The sequence below is a fragment of the Pseudonaja textilis genome, chromosome 13, assembly GCF_049901715.1.
Source record: "Pseudonaja textilis isolate UNSWEBS1 chromosome 13, rPseTex1.2, whole genome shotgun sequence".
In the NCBI taxonomy this organism is placed as follows: Eukaryota; Metazoa; Chordata; class Lepidosauria; order Squamata; family Elapidae; genus Pseudonaja; species Pseudonaja textilis.
The window spans coordinates 7,414,811-7,439,279 of NC_142002.1; the positions used below are offsets into that span (position 1 = coordinate 7,414,811).

At 42.0% G+C, this 24,469-nt stretch overlaps 1 protein-coding gene across 1 annotated transcript in view; it reads right to left on the reverse strand.

The window, feature by feature from the left end:
* CHSY1 (chondroitin sulfate synthase 1) overlaps positions 1 to 24,469 on the reverse strand; it is a 107,619-nt gene that overhangs the window by 77,422 nt on the left and 5,728 nt on the right. The window contains exon 2 of the mRNA XM_026709353.2: positions 17,393 to 17,888. Coding sequence (XP_026565138.1) covers positions 17,393 to 17,888 — 496 coding nt within the window. The remainder of the gene's footprint in view (positions 1 to 17,392; positions 17,889 to 24,469) is intronic.

Here is a 24,469-nt window from a genome sequence, read left to right on the forward strand (position 1 = left end):
GTATTGAATTAGACAAGTGGGAACATATTTGGAAAACAAGCTACAAATTAACTATGTCAGCCTCATATAAGAGAACCTCTATAAAATGGTGTATCATTGGCACTTGCCACCCGTGAGACTGGCTAAGATGTTCCCAAACCTCCCCCCAAACTGCTGGAAATGTAATTGAGTCCAGGGAACATATTTCCATATGTGGTGGACCTGTCCATTTGCTCAAAAGTTTTGGAAAAATATCAAAAATTGGATTTTAAATATAACTAAGCAAGAAGTAAAACTTGAACCCGAAACTTTCTTGCTGGGTATGGTAGATTCAAAAATGGGAAAAAAAACCCAAATATTTAATTTTACACATTATAACAACAGCTAGAATAAGCTATGCACAAAATTGGAAACTGTCTACCATCCCTTCAGAGGAGATGATCAAAAAAAAATCACGAGTGCACAGAGATGGATAGCCTAACTAAACTACTAAAAAATAACCAAGATAGTGATTACTATAATTGCTGGTACGAATGGTTAAAGAAAAGGCAATATTTGACAACTAGATAAGTTATAAAGTTATTGAAGACGTAGGTTTAATCATAAAGCATTTTGTGAAACTAAAACATTGAAAGAACGAAGAAGGACAAGGCAGATCACGTCAGTGGTAAAAAATGTAAAAAAATGTTTAAAAATGTGTAACCATTGCTCAACTTTCTCTGCAAAATGTACACTGCTCAAAAAAAAAATAAAGGGAACACTTAAACAACACAATGTAACTCCAAGTCAATCACACTTCTGTGAAATCAACTGTCCACTTAGATAGAAACACTGATTGACAATCAATTTCACATGCTGTTGTGCAAATGGAATAGACAACAGGTGGAAAGCATGGGCAGTTAGCAAGACATCCCCAATAAAGGAGTGGTTCTGCATGTGGTGACCACAGACCACTTCTCAGTCCCTATGCTTTCTGGCTGATGGTTTGGTCACTTTTGAATGTTGGTGGTGCTTTCACTCTAGTGGTAACAGGAGACGGAGTCTACAACCCACACAAGTGGCTCAGGTAGTGCAGCTCATCCAGGATGGCACATCAATGCAACCTGTGACAAAAAGGTTTGCTGTGTCTGTCAGTCCAAAGCATGGAGGCGCTACCAGGAGACAGGCCAGTACATCAGGAGACGTGGAGGAGGCCGTAGGAGGGCAACAACCCAGCAACAGGACCGCTACCTCCACCTTTGTACAAGGAGGGACAGGAGGAGCACTGCCAGAGCTCTGCAAAATGACCTCCAGCGGGCCACAAATGTGCATGTGGCTGCTCAAATGGTCAGAAACAGACTCCATGAAGGTGGTATGAGGGCCTGACATTCATAGGTGGGGGTTGGGCTTACAGCCCAACACTGTGCAGGACGTTTGGCATTTGCCAGAGAACACCAAGATTGGCAAATTCACCACTGGCGCCCTGTGCTCTTCACAGATGAAAGCAGGTTCACACTGAGCACATGTGACAGACATGACAGGGTCTGGAGACGCCGTGGAGAACATTCGGCTGCTTGCAACATCCTCCAGCATGACAGGTTTGGCAGTGGGTCAGTAATGGTGTGGGGGATGGCATTTCTTTAGCGGGCCGCACAGCCTTCCATGTGCTCGCCAGAGGTAGCCTGACTGCCATTAGGTGCCGAGATGAGATCCTCAGACTCCTTGTGAGACTATATGCTGGTGCGGTTGGCCCTGGATTCCTCCTAATGCAAGACAATGCTAGACCTCATGTGGCTGGAGTGTGTCAGCAGTTCCTGCAAGACGAAGGCATTGATGCTGTGGACTGGCCCGCCCGTTCTCCAGACCTGAATCCAATTGAGCACATCTGGGACATCATGTCTCTCTCCATCCACCAACGCCACGTTGCACCACAGACTGTCCAGGAGTTGGAGGATATTTTAGTCCAGGTGTGGGAGGAGATCCCTCAGGAGACCATCTGCCACCTTATCAGGAGCATGCCCAGGCGTTGTAGGGAGGTCATACAGGCACGTGGAGGCCACACACACTACTGAGCCTCATTTTGACTTGTTTTAAGGACATTACATCAAAGTTGGATCAGCCTGTAGTGTTTTTTTTTCACTTTAATTTTGAGTGTAACTCCAAATACAGACCTCCATGGGTTGCTAAATTTGATTTCCATTGATAAATTTTGTGTGATTTTGTTGTCAGCACATTCAACTATGTAATGAACGAAGTATTTAATGAGAATATTTCATTCATTCAGATCTAGGATCTTATTTTTGTGTTCCCTTTATTTTTTTGAGCAGTGTACATATGTATATATATATATATCTGTTTCTACGCTCATTTGTTTTTTTAATGTTTTAAATGTATGATTCTTAGATAAACTTTTTTTTTAATTTGAAAAAAAAAAGAAGCTGCATCATTTGAGTCCATTTATCCTTGAACTACCTGCAATATAGGAATTACAACGTTTGCAGAAATGTTGTAAAGAATGGCAAGACGTGAGGGTCTGTGCCTTCATCATGCAAATCACGTGTGTGTGTAATTTGGGCCATTTGCATGATGATGTCATCATGGGTGCAAGCTCATTTTCATATATACTTAAGACATTTATCCATGTAGTGGGCTATGTTGCTACTACCCTTCTCCTCTTCTCATTTCTCCTCTTCTCATCTTTCCTACTGCCTTCTCTAATTGATCATTTTTTTTTTTTTTGTATCTTATGATCAATGATTGTATGATTTATGATTTATGAATTTTGTTGCTTGTATGTACACTGAGAGCTTATGCACCAGAGACAAACTCCTTGTGTATCTATCACACTTGGTCAATAAAGAATTCTGTCCCTGTTCCATCCTATCCTATCCATGATGATAGATAGATAGATAGATAGATAGATAGATAGATAGATAGATAGATGATAGACAGACAAGACGGGAGGGGGAGGGGGGGAGAGAGAGAGAGAGATGGATAATAGATGATAGATAAAAGTTGCTCTCTAGCACCTTTTTCTAAGTTTCTTGCTTACCAATAGAAATTTTGGGCTCAATTGTAGTTGTAAGGTGAGGAACACCTGTGTTGATTCTCACTTCTTGTTGCCCACTTAAGTTGATGTATTGCCAGCAAGAAAGAAGGGGGTCTATTCAGGCAATTCAATATGCTCCTTTTGAATATATCATCATAGCTAGAAGGAAAAAGCTCTTATGGGATACTCCTATGATTCTTTTCAGGGCTAAATTGAAGAATACAGATGGTCAAAAGCATCAAAAATAATATAATCATTTTAAGCAACCATTTCCTCCATTCATATTTCCAGTTTAATGCTTGCCAAAGGGAAAAACAAAAACAGCAATATCTTCTTAGCTAAACAATAGCCAAAGGAAAAAGCTAGAGAGAGAGAGAGAGGCTTTTTATATAGGCAATGTACCTGCAGCCTTCAAGATTTTAGTGAGAAATTGTTTTCTGGGAAAAAGATAAACAGACATATCTGTTTGCCAACTGCTTCCAGTGGGTTTATTATAGAAGCTGCCCTGAGATTCAGAACAGGGAATGATAACGTTTTAAAAATAAAAATCCCAATGCCAGTAGGTCCGCTCTTATCTAAGGGTCAAAAGTATTGCAACCTTATTAGGAGATACACCCCATGCTGCTTCCCTTACTTAAGAGCTGTTAATTAGATGTTAAGCAATAACTGCACTTGCAATAATGTTACTGAGCTCTTAGACTTAGAATTCTTTATTGGCCAAGTGTGATTAGACACACAAGGAATTTGTCCCTTACCCCATCGTTGGACACTTCTAGGAGACAGTAAGGTCTTCTGCAAGATTGACCTAATTCTAGCTACATTCAAGGCTTAGTGTTATTAAAGTGATTAAAGGCCTGGAGACTAAAACATATGAAGAACGGTTGCAGGATTTGGGAGCTTGTCGATCAGAAAGGTTGGCAATTTGGCGGTTCGAATCCCTAGCGCCGCATAATGGAGTGAGCTCCTGTTATTGTTCCAGTATTTGAGAGGCTGCCATAAAGAGGAGGGGATCAATTTATTTTTCAAAGCACTAGAAGGCAACACAAGAAACAATGGAAACTGATCAAGGAGAAAAGCAACCTGGAATTAAGGAGAAACTTCCTAACAGTGAGAACAATTAACCAGCGGAATGGCTTGCCTCCAGAAGTTGTGGGAGCTCCATCACTGGGGTTTTTTAAGAAGAGTCTGAGCAGCCAGTTGTCTGGAATGGCATAGGATCTCCTGGAATAGGTGACCTCCAAGGTCCCTTCCGGCTCTATTCTGAATTGAATATATGAAAGTCAAACAATTTTTTTACAGTAACAATAAACTATGACTGGCCACAATAAACTATGACTGGCCACAGCTTTACTATGGAATGCCATTAATAACAATCTAGCTATTTTAAGGTAGTAAAAATTCAGGATAAACACAAATATTCACATTTTATATATCCAAGGATGTGGGGGGGAGCTATTGCATTTTTTTTCTTCCAAGGCTTGAGGTCAATGGCCTCAGGGTTCACACACGTTAAGCAGCAGTAAACATAAAAGTGGCTTGGTGCGTAAGCCACGTAAGCCAGGTTCACACACTGCACTAAGTCATAATCCATGTGGTTTATAAACCCAAGACCTGGGTTCAAACAACACACTAAAAAAAACAAAACCCCAGTCAGACACACTGCGTTTCAGCTCAGTGCAATATGCTTTATGGAATTAAGACACTGCAAACATGCCAAAGAGTAGGGTTAACTCCATGACCGCTTGATCCTCACCCCAGTGGAAGGAAGGAAGGAAATGGAAGTGAATGCTTCTGCTGGAAGTAGAAAATACTTCAGTAACTGTGGAAAGAAGGACAAGGCATAGATAAGGCAGAAGAACAAGTGCTATTTTTCTTAAAGAGAGAAATGTATTTTTAGAAATGTTTCCTTTCAGGTAAAATAAGGAGCTATGGACATACACACACATACATATACACACATACATACATACAACCCTGTATATGTGTACATATAATCCTGTGAGTTAGACAGAAAGTCATGCCTAAGGTAAGACTAGAATTCACAGTCTCCTGGTTTCTAGCCTGGTGCCTTCCGTCCTCCTTCAAGAGCATTCAGTCCCTAACCCAGGGGTCTGCAACCTTAAACTCTCAAAGAACCATTTGAACCCGTTTCCCACAGAAAACACCGGGAGCCACAAAACCTGGGTGGGTGTGGTCAACTCAATGTCACTCCCATCCAGTCACATGACACACACTCCAGCCACGCCTACCCAGATTTTGTGGCTCCCAGTATTTTCTCTGGGAAGTGGGTCTCTCTCTTTCTCTCTCTCTCTCTCTCCCCCCTGCCCCCTCATTTCCGTTTTTTGTGTTTTATCTTCTCAGGCCAGGGGAGGGAAGGGCGAGGGGCTGGGCCAGCCAGTGGTGGGATCACCCAACAGGGAGCCACAGAAGAGGATCCAAAGAGCCGCATGTGGCTCCAGAGCTGGAGGTTGCTGACACCTGGCCTAACCCTAAGGATGAAATCATATATCTAAAACATGTTGTTGTTGTTGTTATTATTATCATTAGTTATTTTATTGATATCCTGACTTTATTATTTTTACAATAACTCAAGGCAATGACATCCCTTATATTTCTTCCTCTTCCTATCTTCTCCAACAACAACAACCCAGTGAGGTGAGTCGGGCTGAGAAAGAAAGTATGAATCAGTGAATTACTGGCCCAAGGTCACCCAGCTGGCTTTCATGGCTAAAGTGGGATTTGAACTCACTGTCTCTCGATGCTGGAAGACGAGAAAATCCCTGCACATTTTCCCTTCACAAACATGTATCTTGCCTGAAGAAATACTGGAGCATCACAAAGACAACTAGATTGTATCACCTGTCATTCTAGTTTATACCTGCAAGCTACTGTATATGTCTAGGTGGGGAAGTATTTGAAGATTTCCCTCTTTTGTCTGCTGTCTGAAAAGATTCACAAAAAAATGGTTCTTCGATCACTACCCTCACTATGGATGGCCATAAGGATCCTCTGTCCATTAGAAACTTAGTCTCCTGATCTATTAGGAAAACTATTTGCATAGCCTACTAATTTAAAACCTTCATGTGGCAGATGACCAGGTTGAGCCTGAGGGAGGGGTCAAAGGTGTCATTAGTCATGAGTCCCTTTGTGCCTTCAAGAGATCTAAGTCCAGCCCACTTTGAATTCCTTCTACTCTTATCTCCTGTCAATTTCCTTTGCCCGTTAGTAGTTCAGATTCTTGCAGAGAGCTCGAGCTTGCAATAAACCTTTATATCCATTTCAGCTGTGTGGATCTCCTGATTTTCCTGGCGCTTGACACTTCAAAAATTTACCACTTGGCAAAATGGTTTTGTCTTACGCTTTTTTGACACTGAATAAGTCGAGCTCTGGTTGCCACGAAATGGGATATTAGCCTGTGGTTCCAGTATGAAGGAAAGGATAAACTTTTCATACATAGATGGAGAACCACACACAAGGTCTTTGATACTGAATACAATTCCAGGAGACACCAGATGCCAGAATAAGAGTTTAAAACTGAAGGAGTAATTCATGATTTTTTTTTATAAAAAATGAACGAGCTGCTCAAAGGACTTTAGGGATATACTGGCTTTTGAAATAGGAATGAAAAATCACTTTTATCCCAGACAGAGCATTAAGATAATTTCTTCCCTTTTAGCCAGCCGGATATTGAGGCAATGGTTTTATCAGAGCAGCAACCATTTACAAAGAACTCCTCAGTTGCAAGGGAAGTAGGAGACAAGCTAAGTTTTTACCCATAGGAAATAATTACATATACACAAGAGACACCTTAATGCTTAATTTACAATAAACATGGCAGCTTATAAGCAACAAGGTTCTGGGTTGTTGTTGTTTTTATATATCTGAGATCAGAGAAGCTCCAACAAACAAGTAACAAATCTCCCTTTCTACATATACTAATCAAAAAGAAACAGATGTTTTAGAGGAAATACCAGCCAGATACTCTTTCTTGTTTCTCATGCTCGCCTCGGAATTTGGTTCTTTGCCTTGCAAAAGGGGGAATCTGCATTCGCTTTTGTGGCAGGAAATCAAAGCCTACACTTCAGAACATGCTTTAATGGGCTAAGCTTACTAGATATTGGCATAAGAGGCAACTTTTAGTTCACTCTCAACTGTTTCTTAAAGGACATCTAGCTTGTGTGGTTCTCTATACCGGAACAGGAGGCCAGAAAATTCAGTTTTGCACAGTTTCATATCTTCCTGATCATTTCTGGGGTATAAGCTTATTTGACCAAGATTTTCAACAGGGTACAGGTGGCAACCAGCAGCGTTGTTCACATTTCAGCTTGAAATCCTATCCGTCTTGTAAGCATAGTCAGGGATTGTGGGAGTTGTAGTCTAAAATAATTGGAAGAAAGCCAAGATTCTCTTTCATAATATCTCAGATTTTACTACTTATGCAGAGAGGGGTTTTCTGAAAGGGAAAAGAAAGAACAATGGGGAACAGCATCATCCTCTCACAAGTCTGTAGATAAAATTTACCCACTCTTAAGAAAACATCTAAAACTAGTTGAGGGCAATTCCAACCTCTGCAATGTCAGAACTGGGAACACAGTAAAGTTACAGACCAGAGCTCAAACGCGGATGGATTTTGATCTTAAAAATCACCAACTTCTATACACAAGGGCATTTCTTGAGGCATTTATTCTGGATGTGAACCGGCTTCCTTCCCTACCTAACTTTTTAACAAAACATTCTTTTAATTAAGTGGTTTTTATAATAAGGCAATCTAGTCTACCCAAATATGGGATGGAGCATGCTGCTGCTTTCGCTTTTCAGCCCCAATCCAGGAGCCTTTGCAGTCCCATATCTGAGTAGACCAGGTTGGCCTGATTAAAAAAAACACTTAATCTCTCCCCTGGTATAGCTGACAAAGCGAGGAGAGGCTGTGGCTTACAGGTTAATAGATCTACAGGTAAAGGTAAAGATTCCCCTTGCACATCCGTGCTAGTCGTTTCTGGCTCTAGGGGGTGGTGCTCATCTCCATTACAAAGCCAAAGAGCCAGCGTTGTCCGAAGATGTCTCCGTGGCCATGTGGCCGGCATGACTAAATGCTGAAGGCGCACGGAACGCTGTTACCTTCCCACCAAAGGTGGTCCCTATTTTTCTATTTGCATTTTTTACATGCTTTCAAACTGCTAGGTTGGCAGAAGCTGGGACAAGTCACGGGAGCTCACTTCGTTACGCGGCGCTAGGGATTTCGAACTGCCAAATGGCCAACCTATCTGATCGACAAGCTCAGCATCTTAGCCACTGAGCCACCATGTCCCTAACTTAATACATCTACCTACTATGTAAGTAGGCTGGGTTCAAATCCCAGAAGGGCATGGCTAGCTGATGAGAACTAAATAGCATGAAATAGATCTATACCAGGAGTCCCCAAATTTGGCAACTTTTAAAGACTTGTGGATTTCAATTCTCAGAATTCTCCAGCCAACTGGGAATTGAAGTCCACAAGTCTTAACGTTGCCAAGTTTGGGGACCTCTGATTTATACGAATCTCCCTTTACGTTGGTAAAGATAAATTTAACACGATCTTTTAATTAGAAAGAAGATAGGAAGCTGCCTTGCTGAAAAGCACGGCCACAGCCTCTTCTTGGTTTTCAAGAACGCCGATGGAGCCCACAGGGGTGCCACAAGCTTACACAAAATGTAAACGTGATGAATGGCTGCAGCCCAGAGTGTTATTTGGGAGGGTGCCCAACCTGTCCATAAAACGATCAAAAATAAGCAGAAGGGATGCTGAGTATCTCCTTAAAGAGCAAGTAACATTCCAATAAATCAGACTTTGTAAACAGTCACACTTCCTCTTCCTCCCCTCTACTTCAATTATTTTTTGAATGGGGAAGGCCCACCACCAGCTACTTTATGAAAGAACTCACAGTATATTCTCAGAATTCTAAACATGCCTGACAACCCAAAGTTGGTAAGACTTCCTTGGTCTAGAAAAGGACAAACAGGAGAGGAAAATGAAGTACTCCTTAAAGCAGGGGGGCCTTCAAGCTTACTTTTATTTCTTCTTCTCCTTTCAGACAATCCCACATGCAATTTCGGAACAGAAAAAGCCAGAAGACCAAAAAAATGATGGCCATTCTAAACAAAGCCTCAAAGGAAACGAAATCAGATTTTTCCAGCCTCTTTGGAGACAGGACTTGATTTTTTGGCCCCATCGTCGTAATCAGAAGCCTCAGAGCAAACTAAGGAACAAAGGTCTACTCAGTGGAGAAGTCAATCTAAGCTTTTTTAAAAATATATACTGCTGGCAGTTATTATGCAGAGAATCATTTGGAGAAGAAGGAATAAATTTGAACCCAGAAAAGCTCTTTGGAAGCAAGGCTGAAGGGAGGAAGGGTGGTTGCGATTTGTGATGCAACCATGACTAAAGTATGAATCCACCACATTAATTACTATTGTTACTGTTAGCAGAAGCAACTACCTGAACTCATCTAGGACAGGATGAAAGCATTTGAAGGTTACGGACTGCTGGTTCTGTGTGGATGAGTAGATAAGATTTTGTTTTTAATCAACCAATATTTGTAACTCAGATTTGAAATGAAGATTGTGGTGCTCTCTCAGCTTGGTTGTTTTCTTACAGACATTTCATGACCCAACTAGGTAACATCATGAGCACTAGAAGGGGGAGGAGGAGGAGGAGGAGAAGGAGGAGGACTATTGTGGGATCCTTGTGGCTTCCGAGTTTGGTTGTTTTCTAAGCAGACATTTCATGACCCAACTAGGTAACATCATCAGTGCTTTTTTAACCACCCATTCTAAGGCTAAGACAGTGACTGGCCCCAAATCACCCAGCTGGCTCCCGTGCCTTAAGCAAGACCAGAGTCTCAGCCACCTTGCTCCTAGCACAGCACCCTCATCTCTATACCTCACAGGCTCTTGTCTTGCATTAGTCTTTTTTTAGTACATACAATAACCCTATTTTGCCAATGGGAACGTTCAAGAATTCCACAAACTCCTAGAGACAGAAGAGTCACCCAGTTCAGCTCAGGAACTTGAATAAAGACGATGGATCAACAAAAGCACCCAGAATTGCGGTCAATTTCAAAGCAGGGAAGTGGCTAAGTGGAAAACCTTGTTATAATTTCGAACTTCCACAAGATCCTTACAGCAAGACATGATTAAACAAGAAGGGTCACAAGGCAGGCTTTTGGCGGGGAGGGAAAGACAAGGAGGGGGGAATAGGCGAGAGAGAAGATCCTGTTTTCGCTGGTCCATGAAGCTGCTGAGAGGCCGCCCCAAACAGTGGGACAAAATCCCACAGGGAAAGGAAACTTTTAGAAAGGTTTTTCAAATGTCAATAATCTGGGGTAGCTTGAAGCTCCCTTGTCCCTGCAATTTTTGGCCAGCAGAAGTTCCCGAGTATCCAAATTTCTGTAACCCTGCTCATATTTGCAACATCTCTGGGGTCCATTCTTGCCCTCCAAGATTTGGAATGCAAAAGAGGGGGGGGAAGGAGAGGGGAGAAAGAGAAAGAAAGAGAGGGAGAGAGGGAGAGGGAGGGAGGGAGAGAGAGAGAGAGAGAGAGAGAGAGAGAAAGGGAGGGAGGGAAGGAGAGAGAGAAAGGGAGAGGGAGAGAGAGAGAGAAATGTTTTGTTTCATAGATGGAACAAATCACTGCATCGCAGAGGCTTTGCCAAATTATTTTGCCTCAGCCAGAGTTCTGCAGAACTTAAAATCTGGAACAATTCTATGCTTCCAGGTTTGGGACATAACAAAATCTGCATGGGGAGAGGAAGGCACAGTTGGGGGAATGTCTGTCTCCTCTTTTCTTCAGCAGCTTCCTGTGGAACCATCTACCTGGTCTAGTTACCTCCCATTTTCCAACTCAAGTGCCTTCTTCTCCTTTCCTTGTATGTCCAACCATGGATAACCTGGACTTTCCACCCACCCCCAATGCAAACCTCATTCCTTGATTCGGGCAGGTACCTTCCAAAACCAGATAGGTCACAGACAGAATGTTTCATGCACAAAACATCCCTCTGGAGATTAAGTTGACCCCAGTCTTGTTAGCCTTTTGTGAGGTATTGAAAACCAGGTTGTTTCTGGGTCAGGGTAGAGAGAACGTTACTCTGCTACTATAGGTGGTTCATGGTTAATCATGGTTATCCTTGGGAACCAGGAGGGTTATGTTTGGGTTAGGGTTAGGGTTTCTAATTCTGTAAGACACCCAGAGTCAGCTGTGGGAAATGGGCAGCTGTATAAATGCTACAGATAAAAAAAACTTTTCGGCCCCTAGCTGAAACCTATGTTGCACAAGGCAAACTCATGGAAGAAGAAAAGAGCTATTGATAATTAATCAGTGGATGGGATAACTAAGTTCAGTCAGGAAGAATGCTAATGACCAGATGACCGCAAAGAATATAAATCCTTCCACCCTCCACCATTCACTCAGAGCTAAAGAAGCTTCTTGGATCCAGTTGCCTCTTGAAAAAAGCACCTTTGGGACAACCATGACGTGGAAGACAGAGACTCCCCAGAGATCTAAGTTAAGACAGACTTTTCTCATCTAACAAATTGCAAATGTGCTTGATTTCCTAATTTCGTGCCAGCTCAGCCAATCCCACTGAATTTGAGTAGTGGGGAATTCTTGATCTAGATCCTGCAGGCTGGGAAATTCTGAAAGTTATATATCTTCAAGCTGCCAAGGTGGAGAAACGCTGCCCTAGATATGTCAGGCCCAAGACATGGAGAACTGTCCCAGCATTAAAAATAGATTCCTAAGGACGACTGTTACATATTCATTTTATTCACGCAATGACTATCAGCCCAGGCTGCCTAAAAATAAGCTGCTTGGGAACAATACAGCACCACTCAATTAATTGCACTCATTAAAAGAAGAGCAACACACAAAAACAGCAAGTAACGCTGGCACGACTCTCTCCAGACTCAATAAGCAAGCCATCGAGCTGACACTTCAAGTGCGGCTGGCAGTCACCAAGTTGCAATGACATGGCAATCATCAAGAAGCCCATCTGCAAAACCACTGCAGGAAATGAGCTCATACAAATCCAGGATGTAAGGAAAAAAAGAGAGATAGATTGCGTTGCTGGCAGGACAGCAAGCTAACTCTCAGTCTGTTCAAAATTCAGGGGCAGAAGTTGGCACACACCACCTGAAGAACTCATAACCGCTGGAATGTATGCAATAGCACAGTGACTACCAAGAACTGCTGCAGATAGCCCTTGACTTATAACCACAACTGAGACCAGAATTTCGGTTGTTAAGAAAGGCAGCTGTTAGATGAGCCATACCCAATTTTGCAATCCTTTTTTAACCATCCATGGTTGCTAAGTGGATCGCTTGCAGTTGTTAATAACAATAACGATGGTTAACAAAGCAAATTGGGCATCTCACACTGACTGTCCTTGTTGGAAGCCAGCTGGGGAGGTCACAACTGGGGATCACATAAACCCACAAAGGATAGTGCAACTGCCATAAATGCATGCCAATTGTCAAGGGGAGACTTGATAGTAGCGTTCTGATACTTTAAGGAGCTGCCACAGTGTGGGGAAAGGGGTCAACCTGTTTTCCAAAGCACCTGAAGGCCAGACAAGGACTAATGGATGGAAGCTGATCCAGGAGAGATTCAACCTAGAAATAAGGAGGACATTTATGACAGTGAGAGCAATCAACCAATGGAACAGAAGCTGCCTTCAGAAGTTGTGGGAGCTTCATCACTGGAGGCTTTCCAGAAGAGACTGGACTGCCATCGGTCAGAAATGGTGTAGGGTCTCCTGCTTGGTCGGGGGGGTTGGATTAGATTACCTATGAGGCCGCTTCCAACTTTGTTATTATTCTGAAATTCTGAAAACTCCCAAATTTAGATCATGTGACCATGCAATACCATGATAGTTGTAAGTACAAGTTCTGGTAGCCACTTTTTCCAGGGCCATTGCAACTCCGAACAGTTGCTAAATGAATAATTGTAAATCAAAGACTACCTGAAATATTGGGAAACTCAATTCCATCAATGTCCATGGAGATTCTCAGTCCATCCAGGTCACGGCTGACCCAAAGCTGTTTTTTCAAGAGGCAACTGGACTTTCTGGTTTTTCTTTGAAGACATCTCACTTCTCATGCAAGAAACTTCTTCAGCTCTGAGACAGAAGAGCTGAAGAAGCTTCTTGGATGAGAAGAGAAACGTCTTCAAAAAAAACCCCAGAAAGTCCAATTGCCTCTTGAAAAAAGCACCTCTGGGTCAATTCTATCTATCTGAACCCCTCCTCTGTGACAGCCCTTCAAATATTAGAACACTATCATGTCTCCCCTGATCCTTCTCTTCACTAGACTAGCCATGCCCAGTTCCTGTAACCGCTCTTCGTATGTTTTAGCCTCCAGTCCCCTAATCATCTTGCTTGCTCTTCTCTGCACTCTTTCTAGAGTCTCAGGTATGCAAAGATGTATCTGTGATGCCTCCCCAGGCCACTTCCCCAGATGCCTCTTCAGATGCTTGGAGGATGAGACAGTCATTAGGTGAATCCCAGAAGCTGTTAAATTAGTAACACAGTTGCTAAGAGAATCTAACTTCCCCGCTGACTTTGCTTGTCAGAAGGTCGTAACAGGGGATTCCACGACTTTAAGACATTGCAACCATTAGCAGTCCCACAGATAATATGATTATAAAAAAATTATGGATTGTGCAGAAATGAATAAACTTACAATGGAATTGCCGGAGAAGGAAGAAAAAGAATATTATACTGTACGGGGAAAGTGGTATGTTTGGTTAGATAAGAGGAATAAAAGACAATGCAAAATGGAAATGGAAATAGAAATGATGTATCTCCCCCCTCTCTCTCTCTCTCTCTCTCTCTCTCTCTCTCTCTCTCTATATATATATATATATATATATATATATATATATATATATATCTCTAAGTCTCTCTCTCTCTCTCTCTCTATATATATATATATATATATATCTTATGTATATGTATGTGTATATGTATGTAAATGAATATGGACAAGTTGATGCCACAAACTACTACAAAAATTGTAAATGTTATTTGTTTTTAAAAGTGTAAAACTTAATAAAATGTATTAATAATTTTAAAAAGACACGGCAACCGTCATAAATACTGCAATGGTCATAAAGTGTGAAAAATGGCCGCAAGTCACTTTCTTCAGTGCCACGGTCACTTCCAATGGTCACTAAAACGGATTGTTGAAAGCCAGAGGGCCATCTGTACGTGGGGCAGCAACCCAAAACATCAAAGGATCCCAGACTCCATTTCTGAGATAGCTCCACACATGGCAAGACAACGCAAACAGCTCTCTTCCCAGAGCCTGGGAGTGAAGCTTGTTTGAAGGACAAGGTTTGATGGATGGAGGAGCTGTGTCAGGCAGTCCTTGTACAGCCTGCCAGGACACAATGTGTGCAAGAGTTTCCATCTCAGCCATAAGGTTCCACTTTAGTGTAGCAAAAAAGAAAGAAAGAAAAAAGCATAGGAGTTTATTTTGTTTTTTTGTTTTTTTAAAGTGTGCACAGAACTGAAAACCTTTGCTGCAGAAAAAACCTTTGCAAACCACATGGTTTATTTTAACAGGCGTCATCGTGCAACAGCCCATTGTTTTCAGCTCCCAAAATACCTACTGAACCTTTATTTATTTTTTAATCTATTCTTATCAAAACGTACGCTGCTAAGATACAGAGCAGGAAAAAAAGAGGAAGAAACCAACCGCTTGGCTGTTTTAAAAAACGAGAAGAGTGCAAAGAGAAAAAGAAATGACTCATAATTTCTTATTATGAAAGGAGATGTTATACTAAGAATACACTCAGGGGCACTGGTGTCAAACTTGCAATGTGACGTATCGTGATGCTTTTTTTCCCCTTCGCGGAGATGGGGTGGGCGTGGCCTGCATGGGACACATCCGGCCCCTGGGACGCCAGTTTGACACGCACCCCCAGCATAAGAGTGTCAACTGAAAGTAATTCCAAGCCAGCTCATTAGTACCCGTGCATTATTTGCAACACACTGGTGAGTGGTTTTCTCTTCCAGTTACTTGATGATAAGATTTCCCCATCTCTCTTAAATCAGGCTGTTCACATAAAACAAAAAACCTAAGTGGATCTGTGTATCATAAATACTTAAGCTCAGTTCCAATATTTTTTAAAAAAAATACACGTGTGCTTGTCAAGTGTTGTGAGGCTGGCAAATTCAGGACACAAGAAGCAGTTGAATTAAATGGAAAAATCTTCATCAGTAGGAAGGATCTTGAAAGCCTTCCAAAACAATTTTCCAGGTCAACCTATACCAATACCTATACTTGGCAATTTTAAGACTTGTGGACTTCAACTCCCAGAATCCCCTAGCCAGCATGAGGAATTCTAGGAGTTGAAGTCCACAAGTCTTGCCCAAGTTTGGAGACTCCTGACTTATACCTAGCAGATTTAAGATGGGAGTTAACTTTGTGTCTCTTTTGCACACCTTCCTCTTTCCTGGAGTTATGAATTGGTTCTCTGTAACAGGTCTTTCCTTCCTCAACTCTCTTGCTGCCTTCTCTGCTTCCATAATCTGCAAGATATTTCTTCGTCCAGTATTCTGAAAAACCTTGCTGGCTAGGGAATCCTCGGAGTTGAAATCCACCCATCTTAAAATTGCCAAGTTGGAAAAAACACCGTTTGTAACCACTCTCTCAAGCCATTATTTTGCACCTGTTTCTAGAATAGTGGTTCTTGGGAACCTAGAGAGGGGAGAAAATAGACGCCAGGGGGCAGGCAGGCAGAAAAAGAAAAAAGAATACTCAATAGAAGCATTTAAGGGTTTATTGCAGGGGTCCTAATCCCCAGTCCATGGTATGCTAACAAATGGTCCACGCCAACAAGCAAAGCCCATCCTGTGGTTTATTGGGCATCTCTAAATGCCTCCAATTTCAGAGGCATTGTTGAGTGACAGCTGTTTCTCCCTATCTCTCAGAAAGATTAGAGGGAACTCATTTTACTTGCTTTGGGGAAAGTTTGAGGGGATCGTAATACCCTTGGCAATTTATATGGGGTTGATTTGGGACATGTGCTTTGGATTGGAATTAGGATGATCGTTGGTACGCACAATAAAGTCAACAACCCAGCAGCAATCAACCTTTCAATCAATGATGTGCTGGTCTTTTTGATTTGCCTGCGTTATGCTCACCAAAACTCATGTTGGTTTGTAATTCCCAATCGTGACACCCTTGGATCCAACCAAGCAGAGATTTTGATCCCTGGAAGACCTGGAAGCAGGTCAGCACTGAACATCCTAATTGAAGCCAATTTCTTGTTTCTCCAGGCATCTACCTCGTACATGTACTAAACGTAGAGTTCACCCTCTTCTCTCTGTGCTGATTCCGTAAGAAGGTCATTCATAAGATACCAGGAATTAAAAGTGCTGACTAATACAGAACATACTGTCTTAAAATCACAGTGTTTTTATCATAACTGCCCAAAGGGGGAAAAAAAAACCTCATTTGTCAAGGAGAAGTTGGTTGACGAGAACAGAACTTGTACTTCTGAGAAATTCAGAAGTACATAGAAGTTAGGGTCACCCGAAAGACTGAGCCAAATGCATGGCTCAGATAGCACTGTCCTTGAGACCAAGCCACCACAGTTTGGAAACTACGTTTCATAGCTTCATGTACTACATCAACCAATTATTCTGGCATTTAAACCAGAATGGATGGCTTGGCTTGATGGGACTAATGTATAAGTCACGGTTAAGATGGGTTTTAATGCAGGGTTTTAATGCAACGGATGAAAAAAAAACAGGTATGAAAATGCACATTGCAACTTAGGTAACTTTTGTTTTTCACGCACCCCGTTTCTGAGGTGATGTTTTTGGTGCTTGAGGCAATAAACAGATTGAGAGGCATAACTGGAAAAGAGTTTCCCCCTTACAGATCTCCTTCCATGCTTTATACACGACTGTATAATGTGAATAATATAAGATTTACATTCATAAGTTACTCAACCTTTGAAATGATCTAGCATCCTTCAAAAAATTTCCTTTGCTTGTTCATAAAAATATTGTGTGCACCTGTGTGTGTGAGTGAGAGAGACACACACAGAGAGAGAAAATCACAGGAAGAGAGAAGGGGAAGAGACAAACAGAAAAGAGAAACAAAGAGAGAGAGGGCGAAGGAAAAAGAAAGAGGGAGAGGAAGACAGAGTGGAAGGGAGATGAAGGAGAGGGGGAAAGAGAAGGAGAGGGAGAGAGAGGAAGAGGAGGAGGAAGAAGAGGAAGAAGAAAGGAGGAGGAGGAGGAGGAGGAGGAGGAGGAGGAGGAAAAAAATGCCTTAGAATGACAGCTCTGGAGGACATCTTGAACACTTAAACCCTTCTCTACCCTGACCCCGGCTTACCTCATAAGACCAGACACACTGCACTCCTGCAAATCTCCGTACACATCTGCCGATCTCCACGTCCTCATGGGTGGTGTACATCTCTCGAAGGCATTCCCCAATGTGAGGGACCATTCTCCGAAGCACTTCTCGGCTCATGATTACTCCTGGACCCCCCATGCAGAAGTTCTCTCCAGGCTCCAGGGCCAGTTTCCCCATTTCTTCGGTCGTGCCTAGCCCGGTCTGCCCCAGGAAGAGGGGCTCGCTGCTATTCAAGCTCCGCAGGAAGTTCTCCAGCTTGTCTCCTTTCACGTAGACATCATCGTCCGCTCTCATGAACCACTCGTATTTGTCCAAATAGTGGTCATGCATGTACTTGAGCATCATGAACGATTTCTTCTGCGGTGGGTAAGAGTCATCTACGCCAGGTAGTGACACGATGGGGATCGGAAGAGACATATCGGAGCCCTCGCTGGAAAAAAACTCCACCTTCCCAGGGATTGTGCTGGACCATGTTCTGTAGAGGAAGGAACCAAAACCAAATTAAAAAAATAATACTGTGTATTTTTTAGCTCATCTTTCAGGCTACAATTGCTTAGAAGATAGTGATAGATAGATAAATGGATAGATAGATAGATGGAATGAATGAAAAGGAATTGTCTTGATAGGATTGGAGAGAGGGAGAGACAGATGGATGGGTGGGTGAGGGAGGGAGGGGGAGAGAGATGGGTGGGTGGGTAGGTGAAGGAGGGAGGGAGGGGAGGGGAGAGAGAGATGGGTGGGTGGGTGGGTGAAGGAGGGAGGGAGGGAGGGGAGAGGGAGAGAGAGGAGGGAGACAATTCCTCTTTACTCAAAGAGGAATTGTCTTGGGCTGCATTTAAAACATATATTTCATGTATATAAATAACAAATTTTCTTTATTTTTTATTACATCCTGTGGGGCCACTAGGGCCTTATATGCCAAGCCATTTCCTCATTTGTGCCAAGAAAGCCACACGAATGTAGCCATCACAAAGTCAAACTCATTTCAAAGGAGTTTCCACTCCCACCCCATCTTCTCTGCCTACATTTCGATCTATAAAATGTGCATTTTTCTGTGGGAAGAGGTGTGAAAAAGTGCTACTCAGCTCCGCAACAATTAGTTCATCAATATCCTGCTCGTACTAAATAGTCTTGTTCCAAGCATAATCTGTGCTTTAATTCTGGGCTGGGAAATGTTCTCAAAGTGTGAAAACAAAATGCTCCTTAAAAATGTTATCTGCTATTTTATATCATCAATTCACAGGTATTTTTAGATGAAAAAAAATTGGCTCTATTTTATGCATTAAACAGTAATAGGGGAGAAAAAAGACTGGCTAAATTAAATGAAGCTACAGCTTACAATGTTGACAGATGTATAAACAATGTACACATTATAAATAATATATTTAAAAGGGAAGGTGTTACATTGTGAAGTAAGGAAATTCAAGAAAACAATCTATTAGATTTCTTTCATTCAAATTGCAGGTGATATTAAGCCATAGCAAATATTTAGAGAAACCAAGACTAATATGATGATTTGTCATTTCAATCTGAAACATGCTTTCTGCCCCAACACATATAAACAATCCAGGCAGAGATATTCCTATCCTACAATTAATTCTTTATTAAATATTTTATCCTGACCAAAAGACAATCAGAGACTCACAAGATCAAAATGCAAATAAATAAATAAATAAATAAAGTGCTGAGTGAAAAAAAGGCATGAAAAATCCAGGGGTTTCCTGCTACTTTCTAAGTTTCTGTTTTGGGTAGATCATTTGTAATCTAGGCCAAGTTCATAGAATAGGCCCAAAATATTTTGTTGTCCAAGTCGATGAACAAGATGACACCATGGGAGCAATATGACCACTGAATCATGGCATTTTAGCGAGCTCTTAATTTCCTGAATTAGGTTGTAGTCATTTTAGAACTTTAGAACTAAGCTTAGTTAGTATTCTAGAGTCTGGAACTTCAGCACCAAACACCTGACGATAACGAGAAGCAGTAATGGCTACAAGTTAGGAACAGAAAAGAACTCAAAAGAGAAAGACCAAAGGGAAGAACAAGCCTGAGGAAGAACGAGAGAAAATTCCAAGCATTCGGAAACAAGATGACAACACTGAACTGAATTAAAATACTTTATCTGGCCAAGTGTGATTAAACACACAAGGAATTTGCCTCCGGTACAGAAGCATTTGGTGTACATGAAAAGCAACGGAATAACAGTAATAATACCAGTAAACTAATACCTATAAAAGGAGGGAGTAAAGATAGATAATAATACTACGCCTCACTAGATGTGTAAATGCACATAGACATTAGACAGCACTGTGAGAATTAGATGTTCAGCAGAGTGATGGGATGAGGGGAAAAACTGTCCTTGTGTCTAGTTGTTTTGGCATGCGATGTCCTATAGTGGCGCCCCAAGAGGAGATGTTGAAACAGTTTATGTCCAGGATGTGAGGGATGTGAAGGTAGATACCTTCTCAGTCCTCCCAAAGGTGCTTTTTCAAGAGGCAAGTGGACTTCCTGGTTTTTCTTTGATGATGTCTAGCTTCTCAACCAAGAAGCTTCTTCAGCTTTGACTTTCCTCACCATCCAGTCAGAGCTGAAGAAGCTTCTTGGGTGAGAAGCGAAACGTCTTTAAAGAAAAACCAGACAGTCCAGTTGCCTCTTGAAAAAGCACCTTGGAGACAATCATGATCTGGATGACTGAGAATCTCCATAGACACTTCTCCTCCTTCTGATCCATGCAATATACAACCTTCTATAGAAGGCTGGCTGGTTGCAACTGTTCCTTCTGCAGCCTTGACTATGTTGGGAGTCTGTAGCCATCCTGTTTGGTTGCTGTACAAACCAGAATGAACTCAGTTTAAAAATTCAATAATTCCTATGAAAATTTATATCAACAGAAGGTGGAGAATTTTTCTTGAACACTGGTAGAGAGACAGTGTTCTTTATTTATCCAAAGTGCAAAGTTAGCTTGGAAATCAAAGAGCAGGCTTACAAACGACATCAGTTGCTTGAAGCATCTGCTTCAATGGTAGACCCGGCCATGTAAAACCATAATATTTATTGTCTAATCCTTCAACTCCTGATTTTTCTTCTTCTTTTAACAACACCTGGGTGAGCAATTCTCTTGAAAGCTGAAGCAAACAACTCTTGCTAAAAATCCACATTGGGGGTGGGGGTGGGGGCTCTTTTCCAATTGCTGTTTTTTTTTTACTCTTGCTAAGAAAGTAGTAAATAGTAGAAGGCAAAAACAAAACAAAAAAACAAGATTACTTCTCTCGCTGAAACTCGCATTTAGGAAATGGACTTCCCCTCTCTCCTAATTAAAGAGAAAGTTCCTTTGAGAGACATTAACCAGATCAAAATTCCTCCAAAGGTATTATAATAAACTTTCTAACACAAAAAGAAACTCAAGGCAGAAGCTGAATAAAAGTGCAACCCCTGGGTATACAACTACAGTCAACATCCGGTATTAAGTTTGCATGCTCTCTCTTCTGCCTCCCTCCCTCCGTCTCTCTCTCTCTCTGGTCTTTTTAATCAGCTGTTCTTTAAAGCTGGCTTCTCTGTAAATAATGCAACTGCAGTGCTACTTTACAAGAGTGATCTGCCACTTTCCCCTCCACTGAGGAATCCATCTGATCAAGTGGTGAGATTAGGTTCTTCCAGGCTGCTCCTATTTAATGACTTATTTTCATGAGAACCAGTTAATTGCTCTTCTTCGTACCATGAATGATTCACGGCAAAACTGACAAACAGTAAGAAAACTGCTTCAACAAAGGCAGACAGTTTGAGTTTCAAAGTTTCTGTCTCTTAAAGAATTTAGCCCCCTTCAAAGGAAAACCACCTCCCTCCTCACCACATTCGCTGGAGTTGCAAGGAGGTGAAATAACTGTAGCAGCTCCTGGAAAACCACAAGTTCCTCATTCTTAGTGGAACTCATACCTAGGCCCTAACTTTGTGATGTGTCTGTTTTGACACCAAGGAACCCAGCAGTCCCGAGACCTCGGTTACAAGGACCCGGTTTAGAAGAGCAGGCAGAGCTGGAGGGTGGAGTTAAGTGAGTCATCAGCCTGGAGTCGTTACATTCCCACAATCGGTCTAAGTCAGGGGTGTCAAACTCAAGATTCAGGGCCAAATGACCCTCCCAAGCTCCATTTTTGCTGGCAGAGGGAAGTAGAAAATGGAGCTCGGGAGCCCCTTTTCGTGGGCAGCACCCTTGGGCCACCACAGATGCCCCCAAAACGAGTGATGTTGAGTTGGCCACACCCACCCTGGCTCTCCGAGGTCAAAAACAACCCTGATGCAGCCCACAATGAAATCAAGTTTGACACTCCTGGTCTTAGTCCTTTTGAATTCCATTGACTCTTATCTAATATCAATTTATTGTTGCCAATTTAGTGTCAAATATCAGATGACTAGATTCTTGCTGGAGCAATAAATCTTAACTGTAACTTAATGAATGGTACTCATTCTTTTCACCTGACACCAGGTACCCAATACAGGTAGTCCTCAAATTTCAGCCACAATTGAGCTCAGAATTACAGTTCTAAGTTATGCCAATCATTGCAAAACCGATCTGCTTTTCTGAACTTTTTGTGATAAGTTGTTAAGCAAATCTATTGTCCACAATGGGATTTTTTTTTTGCTGGAAGCTAGACATAAATGCCAGTTTCCAGCAAGTAGCAGAGTAAATCATAGTCATACAACAACAGGACACTGTAAGTGGCTATAAATGTAGTCTGGTTGCCAATCACGTGACCACCGGGAGGGGCAGCCATTAGAACTTTGAATCCGGGTTTTCAGTATCTTTTCTTTGGGGGAGGGGAAGTCCTTCATATCTTGGAGCAGCTAAGCAAACAGTCATAAATTGAGCACTATCTGAATGGTGTTATTAGAAGTAAAATATTACAGAAAGCCAGCCACCCCAGCCAGCGGGACTTCTTTGTGTAACTCAAGCCCATCCATTGTGCTTTGTACACCACAGGTTGGCAAAGCTGTATAAACCCAGCCATTGTCCTGTCTTCCAGAAACCAAAATTAAGTGAAGTCCAGGGAAGTGGATCCCTGAAAGGAAAAACATCCTATCAAGGCTTATGAAGCTGCCTCGGTGGCACAGTGGTTAGAGTGCAGTACTGCCGGCTACTTCTGCTGGCTGCTTGCAATTTGGCAGTTCAAATCTCACCAGGCTCAAGGCTGACTCAGCCTTTCATCCTTCCAAGGTGGGTAAAACAAGGACCCAAAACTGTTGGGAGCAATAGGTTGACTCTGTAAACCGCTTAGAGAGGGCTGTAAAAGCACTGTGGACTGGTAATAAGTCTCAGTGCTATTGCTATTTTCCTTCCTTCCTTCCTTCCTTCCTTCCTTCCTTCCTTCCTTTCCACTTAGAATGCAGAATTGCAAGCAAACTCTGCCCACAGTCAGGAGTTCGATCCTGATCAGCTCAAGGTTGACTCAGCCTTCCATCTTCCAAGGCCAGTAAAATGAGGACCCAAAACTATTGGAGGCAATAGGCTGACTCTGTAAATCACTTAGAGACGGCTGTAAAGCACCATAAAGCAGTATATAAGTCTAAGTGCTATTGCTATTGCTATCTTATTGCCTAACTGTTGTCTGTTAGAGGGCTCTCTCGTCCCATCCACCTTATTTCCAATCATGCAGAAATTATGTCTCAGGGTTGCGATCCGAATATTTGTAAAGCATCATCCTTGACTTCCACCAACTTTTCAAGCCTTGTATTACTGATGGAAAAAAACGAAGGAGCCTGGCTGAACTTTCAACCTGTTCCCATAACAGATCTGATAGATAAACCATAGATCTGCTTTTTTTTAAAAGGTGTGAAGGAAAAACCTAGATGAGGGAATTAAGGCAACCAAAGGTGATACTAACCTTCCTTTCTGCTATCGTAGCTACAATATGGATCACCCAAGGAAGCAGACTGGATTTGAGTTCAGATCTGATGAAGGATGTAAAGACTCACAAAAAAGAGCAATTATCTTGCTGTGTGTCCCACAGCTACATTTTGGGCTCAGTTGAAGTCATAACTTAATGACTACCTGTACAGTGATTTGTTGAAAAAAGCTCATAAAGTCAGGTGAGGCCTTGCTTAGCAACACAAATGCTGGTTCCAATTATGGTCGCAAATAGAGGACTACCTGCATCAATCATTTTATTGACTGGATTATTTCCCCCAATGACTGCAAGGAGCAGAGTGTATTGCTTCAGAACCTGTGGAACTGTAGCTCCTAACAATTTCAACAGGTATAATATATGTGTCAGAAAAATCTTCCAGAACAGAAGCTCTGAAATCACTCTTCAAAGTATTAACCCGGCTTTAACTAAATAATGCAAAGTATAATTCTCAAAGAATAACAATAGCACTTACACTTATATACTGCTTTACAGTGCTTTACAGCTCTCTCTAAGCGGTTTACAGAGTCAGCCTCTTGCCCCCAACAATCTGGGTCCTCATTTTACCCACCTTGGAAGGATGGAAGGCTGAGTCAACCTAGAGCCAATCAGGATCAAACTCCTGACTGTGGGCAGAGTTTGCTTTCAATTCTGCATTCTAACAGGAAGGAAGGAAGGAAGGAAGGAAGGAAGGAAGGAAGGAAGGAAGGAAGGAAGGAAGGAAGGAAGGAAGGAAGGAAAATAGCAATAGCACTCAGTGCTATTCACAGTGCTTTTACAGCCTTCTCTAAGCAGTTTACAAATGTTAGCATATTGCCCCCAACAGTTTTGGGTCCTCGTTTTACCCATCTCGAAAGGATGGAAGGTTGAGTCAACCTTCAGCCAGTCTGGATCGAATTGCTGGCGGTGGGCAGAGTCAGCCTACAATACTGCATACTAACCACTGTGCCACAAACCAAACCATAAACCAACCTTGGTGTCTTCCAGATACATTGCATAGTGGACTCCACCATTCCTGAGCCACTGAATCTCTTGATGGGATTTGTAATCCAACATTTCTGAAGAATGCGAGTTTGGAAGAGGGCCTTGGTACCATGTCAAAGTTAATAATGCCCTTGGTGGTCTATATAAATACAAATTAGTTAAACTCATATTCTGA